Source organism: Cynara cardunculus, assembly GCF_001531365.2.
Source record: "Cynara cardunculus var. scolymus isolate 2C chromosome LG 13, CcrdV1, whole genome shotgun sequence".
In the NCBI taxonomy this organism is placed as follows: domain Eukaryota; kingdom Viridiplantae; phylum Streptophyta; class Magnoliopsida; order Asterales; family Asteraceae; genus Cynara; species Cynara cardunculus.
Genome location: NC_037540.1, coordinates 27,619,498 through 27,627,176, shown reverse-complemented (window position 1 = coordinate 27,627,176; position 7,679 = coordinate 27,619,498). Strand labels below are relative to the sequence as shown.

At 39.0% G+C, this 7,679-nt stretch overlaps 1 protein-coding gene across 1 annotated transcript in view; it reads right to left on the bottom strand.

The window, feature by feature from the left end:
- Positions 1 to 312: 312 nt before the first annotated feature.
- LOC112524204 (ras-related protein Rab11D) overlaps positions 313 to 7,679 on the bottom strand; it is a 16,851-nt gene continuing 9,484 nt past the window's right edge. Inside the window, exon 2 of the mRNA XM_025133936.1 lies at positions 313 to 896. Within this exon, the coding sequence (XP_024989704.1) occupies positions 461 to 896 (436 nt within the window). The 3' untranslated portion in view covers positions 313 to 460. The remainder of the gene's footprint in view (positions 897 to 7,679) is intronic.

Below are 7,679 nucleotides of genomic sequence, written 5' to 3'. Positions count from 1 at the left end.
GATAGATATAGTTTTAGTTTCATAATACCAATAATAATGAAACATGAAAATGAGTAATACATGGATCTTGGAACATATGAATTCTCAGATAAAAATAGAATTAGTTCAACTGACAATAAGACTTTGGTTTTTTCGGTTGTTTTTTATTATAGGTTATGAGTTCAAGCCTTGCAAGATTATTTGGATTTTCCCAAAATTTAATATTAAAAAAAAGAAACCCTAAACCCTAAACCTTACACCAAGAATTGCATTGCAAATGTAACCTCAGTTTTGTGTAGCAAATGAAAAATGAAAGTAAAAAAGAAAGAAGAAATAAGCAAGTTTAATATATTTCACATTCTAAAATCAGACCAATTCAAAACTATACCATAACTTGACCAACAGTTTCATGAAAACACTCCTTGCTGTATTCTCATGCCAACATTAGAAATAAATATACAACACTAACACAAACCAACACCTAATTTGAGCAACACCCGAATCCCTTTGGACCCGATGAATCATCCTTAACATCGATCGTTGCTCCTTTCGAAGGAACCGAAGCCGGAGCACCGTCGTCTCCAGCCTCAACCGCTTTCTTGCTTACGATCCTGTAAATCTGTGTAATCACTTCACTAAAAGCACTTTCGACATTAGTTGCTTCCAACGCCGAAGTCTCCATGAAATAGAGGGATTCGGCTTCAGCCAACGTTTTGCCGTCATCAGTCGAAACTGCGAGTAGGTGACGGAGGTCCGATTTGTTACCAATTAGCATGACAACGATGTTGGGGTCCGTGTGGTCTCGCAGCTCCTTCAACCACCGCTCGATGTTTTCGAAGGTAGCACGACGAGTTACGTCGTATACGAGTAGAGCACCAACAGCTCCTCTGTAGTAAGCACTTGTAATTGCACGATACCTGTAAAGAAAATACATGTATGTAAACGAGTTAGAAATGTGTTCTTCAGTCCCAGGAAAACAAACCAAACGAGCCCAATACATCCCACCTGAAGGTAGGTTGGGGGGAGGATAAAATGTAAGCAGACCTGACATCTAACCCCAAAAAGTAACGTGGTTTCCTGTAAATACCCCTGGCTTGTGAAAGTGTGTGAATGAAAGAAAGACAAAAGCTCTTCCGCTTTTGTGAGATTCAAGCGTAAAGTTATCGTCTGTAGCTTCTCGCTTCTTTTTGCAACAAGATAGTAGAACCCACATGAACTCACCCCCCATACGACACCACATGGGTGACTTTACAAACCCGACACAAAAGGGTTATCAAGCTATCAATGGAGCCAATTGAATTCATAGAAGGTTCTTTAACATCAACAAAGAAAGCCTTTTCAGAGTTTTACCAAGATACTGTGAATTCGTACACATGCACATGTGTGTAAGAAAAAAGAGCAATATATATGTATATATGTATGTATGTATATGTATGTGTGTATGTATGTATGTTTACAGGGGCAGGTTCATTTGAGAACTGTATATTTTAAGAATCATTAGAACCAACTATTCATGATGCATAGCATGATAGATATTCATGATGAGTGTCATGAATAATGAAAATGCATGATATTCGTCATGAATAATTAGTTTTCAAGGATCTCAAAATATTTACGGTTCCTAAATGAACTTTATCCTACATATACATGTATAAATATGCGTATATATAGGTGTATAATCAAATGAGAATCTCAAAAGAGTTAAGAACCCGTGAGAGCCAATCTCAACCATTCAATGAGTTTCATCTGAGCCTTGACTCAAGGTATTGTTTTACATGTATTTGTTTCACCATGTGAAACTTATGAACATCCATTGTTTCACAATATGGAACATTGCCGTATGTTTCATATACATGTATAGGAGCCGGTTCAAATAAGAAGGATAAATATCCTGAAAAGATAAGAATGGAAAATTCATATGTGAATCATCGAAAAAATCTATTTGAAGATGCATATGTGAACGTGTGTTAAAGATTATTCATCTAGGTTTATATATGCATCTTCAAATGGAATTTTTCAATGATTCACATATGAACATTCCTTTCTTATCTTCTCATGAATCACGATATTGAGTCTTCTTATTTGAACCTCCCACGATGTGTATATATATATATACACACACAAAAGGCTAATGCCACTAAGCTTATATATGTCACAATCAATTTGGAGCATAGATATCAAGCATGCCCAACTTATCACAAATAGGATCAAATTTGACTTCTTTCAAGACGCTTGGTCAGCATCACAAAATAAAACTACAATCGATTTAATCGAAGAAGGCTTACGAGATTTCCTTCATATTCTATCTTCATTACAGATATGGTTCATAAAATACGCATAGTGTCTTGTTATACATGAACCCAAAAACGCTTAGAATCCTATCGTCACAAACTTACTTTTATCAGACTTTATGTGTGCTAAAGATGCCTCAAACGGAAAAGATAGATCTAAAGGACACACAAAGAACAAGAAACGATACTATATAAGGTTTATGCTTTATTCTTTCTCACAACTCTTGCAACATCTTGGATGAATTACAAATGAGGACTTTTCTATATGGATCTTCACCCCTCCAAGAAATAACCTAGAACAAACCAAAACAAACGAACCTAGTATATATCCCACACAGAGGTACAATTGAGGGGGTAGGAATGACCCTAAATACTAGAATCATGAATGTTTTGTACAATACAAGATTAGTCTAGCACAAAATGGAGAACTCTATGTTGTCTTAGAATGATCCAGATTCTTCCTAGGAGAAAGTTGCCGATATGGCTTATACGGACTCAAGGAACGCGGTTGATATTCTCCCTCATCTGATTCACGGGTCTACTTACTCAAATCTAGAAGTATATTGATAGACTTCAGAGTGTAGACATATTCAAGAAGAAAAGAGAGGAGGGCAGATTAATAAGATAAAGATAAAGCAAGTCTTGGATAAGTCATAAGTCCTCAAGTTTACATATAACTACCTTTTTTTTATTTTAATTGTTTTATTTGTTTTTCTTTAGGATCCGTTTTATTCTAGGAGTCTTTTACTTGTTAGTTTAAATACCTTCATTGTTTACCTTTTTGGAATATAGATCAATTTATTATAATTCAATTCTCTGCAATTGAATAGGAAGAGACTGCAGCCTCTCGAAAGCTGTAGGGTTTTAATACTTGAATCTTGGCAACCTTTTATCGACTCTTATCAAATTGGTATTAGAGCCTACCGCTGATGTTCTCGATAAGTAATCGTGTTACTATCCACGAATTACTGTTCACGATCACTGTTTATGATTACTATTCACGCGATAATGACTCGATCAACAACATCGAGGATGGACGAGGTGGAGGGAAGCTTGGGAACGGTCCAAGCGGAGGTGAACTCGCTGAAGGACGACATGCAGAAAGTGATCAAACAAATGGAAACAATGTTGATATTGCAAGAAGAAGCGGTTATGAGAACAGAGAAGAGCGGGCGAGAAGATGAAAGCGAGGACAATGGACAACCAAAAAAGGCGGACTATCGCGTAGACAAAAACTACGATACTGGTCGGTTTCTTGCGATAAGGGGGAGGAAACTAGAGTTACCTGTGTTCGAAGGGACAGACCCATTCAGTTGGATATTGAGGGTAGGCATGGAATGGGGCGGGGACCTCAATCCCCGTTCCTGTCCCTGATTACTTATCTGTATCTTCATCCCCGTCCCCATCCCTGCCGGGGAATATAATCACATCCCCATCCCCATCCCCAACGGGAAAACGGGGATTTTTTTTCTGTTTATGTAAGTTATTTTAAATTATATATGTAAGAGACCATATATGTTTAAATCTCAAACATTTTCAATAAACATAAAAACCAAAATGAAATTAATTTAATACAAAAGAACCACAAATATTACATAAGAATTAATAACCTAAAACGGAAAAAATAATCAATTTAATCCAAAAAAAACTTAAGGTCACATGTACCAAAAGATATGGAGTAATATAAAACCATACCGAGTAATATACAAAACTTATGGAGTAATTGTATTTTGACTTGACATCCAAAATATTACATATTAACATCAAAAAAATAACAATTTTAGATAATAAACCAGTTAGGAAATTATGAATTACCGCTTTAGTTGAAATAAATAATACACACACACACACACACATATATATATATATGTATAAATATATATATATATATATATAATTTATTAATTAATATATATAACGGGTACGGGGCGGGGGAGTACGATACCCGTCCTCATCCCCATCCCCATCCCCGATTTAGCGGGGAATCCCCGTCCCCGACTGGGGCGGGTGGACCGGGTTCCCCGACGGGTGGGGATCCATTCCCATGCCTAATTGAGGGCTGAAAGGTATTTCGCTCTTAATAAACTAACCAATGAAGAAAAACTAGAAGTCTCGGTCATTGCTTTTGAGGGTGACGCCTTGCTATGGTTCTAGTGGGAGAATAAGAGGAGACCCATTAGGCTATGGGAAGAATTAAAAATATTACTGCTTCATCAATTTAGACCAGCGGGGAGGGATCTTTACGTGAGCAATTCTTGGCTGTTAAGCAAGACGACACCGTGGCAGAATACAAAAGAAGGTTTGTTATGTTGGCAACCCCGTTAGAAGGGATTATGGACGAAGTTTTCGTTAGTCAATTCTTAAACGGGTTGAGTCCACAAATCAGGGCAGAAGTCCGCACCCTCGCACCGGTGGGATTGGGAAAGGCCATGGAACTAGCTCAGAGGATAGAAGAAAAAAAACAAGATTTTAGCAAGAATAAATAACCCAAAAGGTAGCTGGCTGAACAAGCGTAATGGAGAAGGATCTGTGGGAAACAAGGGATTTGTTAAACCCTCCAACAAGAGTAGTGGACAGGGAGGAAAATCTGTCGGGGAATTCAGAAGGTTGTCCAATCAAGAACTTCAACAACGTAGGGCTCAAGGTTTATGTTATAGGTGTGATGAGAAGTATTCTCCGGGTCACCGATGCAAAAAGGAGCTTAGTGTGTTGGTGGTTCAAGAGGCGGAAGAGTACAACGTCGATGAAGACGCGAACATGGGGGAGATGATGGAATTGGCGGGGATAGAAACGGGAGAAATAGAAGTATCATTCAATTTAATAGTAGGACTGTCAACAACAAAGACTATGAAGCTAGAAGGAGAGGTAGAAGGCCAAAAGATAGTTGTTTTAATTGACAGTAGGGCTTCCCACAATTTTATAGCCACGATGTTAGTTGAGAAACTCGAGTTATCTACAAGAATCACAAAAGAATATGATATCTCAATGGGAACGGGAGAAGCCATGAAGGGACGGGGAGTATGTCAAGGGGTGAAGCTAAGTATGCAAGAAATTGAAGTTGTGGAAGAATTTTTGCCCATTAATTTGGTAAACTTGGACGTAATATTAGGCGTTAAATGGTTGGCCTCACTAGGACTAACATGGGTGAATTGGCAAAACCATGTTATAAAATTCAAAAAAGGAGGGGAAACCCTAACCTTAAAAGAAAATTCAGCTCTTGGCAGATCCCTAGTATCATTAAAATCGATGACGAAGACACTAAGGAATGAAGGAAAAAAGGTGTCCGTGGATATGACAAAAGTTGAGGCAATGCTCAAAAGGCTGTTAATTAAGTAACCTGTTTATGGTAATGTGTCCAAGCCCGATGGGCTTTAGAGTTAGGGTTTCCCGTGTAATTATGTCTATATATAGTGTATCTCCTCTTGTAAATTTAATTTTATTCTGATTAATCATATAATAGAGAATTCTCTCTAATATCTCGGTCCTAGTTCTCTCTGATTACATGGTATCAGAGCCTAGGGTTTATCGCCGTTACTGTTCATCGTCGGAGTTACTGTTCATGCAGGAACCCCCCGCCGTCGCCGGAACCCTAGTCCGCCGCCGTCACGCCGGCGCGTGAGCCCTTTTCCAGCCCCCGACGACCTTCAACTTTTAGGGTTCTGGTGGAATCCCCATCAGGTTTGTTTTCCGGCATCTTTTTGGTCTAATTTTGTTGTTATCTAGTCGCAACAGATCTGATCTCATCTGTTTGGTCAAACTCTGTTAATTGCTATTTGTTTAGTCTGATTTCCTTTGATAATCTGTCCCCTTGGGTGTTCGTTTCTGATTTGATTAATATGACGAACACTGATGATAAAACCTCCGGTAGTACTCGTGTTCCTGACATAATTTCAGCCAGTAGTAAAGTTACTGAAAACAAGCTTAATGGTAACAATTACTTCGAATGGATCAAAACGATTCGTTTGTATGTTCGAAGTATGGAAATGGCTTCCCATCTGGAATCTGACCCTCCCGCTACGGGTAATCGTGACCTTTGGTTACAACAAGATGCCCGTATGTTCTTGCAAATTATAAATTCTATTGAGCCCTCCGTTTCAACTTTAATCAGTCACAGTGAATATGTGAAAGAGCTAATAGAATATCTTGACTTCCTGTACTCCGAACAAAGTAATATTTCAAGGATTTACAGTGTATGTAAGTCATTCCATCGTGGGGAACAACAGGACCGATCACTTACCGCCTATGCCATGAATTCAAAAAGATATATGAGGAAATGAACTCTCTTCTCCCATTGAGTACTGATGTGAAAACTATACAGACTCAAAGGGAATAGATTGCTGTCATAAGCTTCCTGACTGGCTTACGCCCAGAATATGATTCCATCAGATCTCAGTTCTTAAATGAATCCGTGATACCTTCTCTACAAGAGACTCTTGCTCAGGTTCTTCGGCATGAAGATTTTCAGCCTACACCATCTGATCATAATTCGGCTTTACTTAGCCAAGGTGGATACCGTGGTGGTTTTCGAGGTGGCTATCGTGGAAGGGGTAGCACTAGAGGAGGCCACAATGATCGACCAACTGATTTTAACTCAGACGTAGAGTGCTACTACTGTCATGAACTTGGTCATATTAAGTTTAATTGCAAGAAACGGCAGGTTAGAAATCAGAGACTCTCCTTAGCACATGCTGCAACTACATCAGATGACACAGCTATGAGACACAAAGAGGAACCTCATCTGGTAAATAAGCACCCCGCTGCTTCCACTGCTATGTTTGCTGAGACAGGTAACTCTGGCAAATGCTTTGTAACATCCTCCTCCAAATGGGTCATTGATTCAGGTGCCTCAGACCATATGACTGGTAATTCCCACCTTCTCCTAAATTTCAATAAACATGCATCCTCAGCTCAAGTCACAGTAGTTGATGGATCTGTCTCCCAAATAATTGGGTCTGGCACTGTTAAGTTGTCCCCATCTGTCTCGTTATCCTCAGTCCTGAGCCTACCTAAATTTTCTTTTAACTTACTGTCTGTGAGCAAAATTACTCGCACTTTGAATTGTAGTGTCTCATTCTTTCCTGGTCGTTGTGTCTTTCAGGATTTGCAGACGAAGAGGATTATTGGTAGAGGACGGGAGTCGGATGGCCTATACATATTTGAACCACCCAAACCATATTCCTTGGCAAGTTCCAGTTCATCATCTCCTTTTGAAGTTCATTATCGACTAGGTCATCCTTCCTTACAGAGTCTCAAGAAGTTATGTCCTGAATTTTCCCATTTACAGTATTTACAATGTGAGTCATGTCAGTTTGCCAAACATCAACGTGTTCACTTAAGTCCTAGAGTCAATAAGCGGGCTGCGTCCCCATTTCAATTAGTACATTCTGATGTCTGGGGCCCATGTCCTGT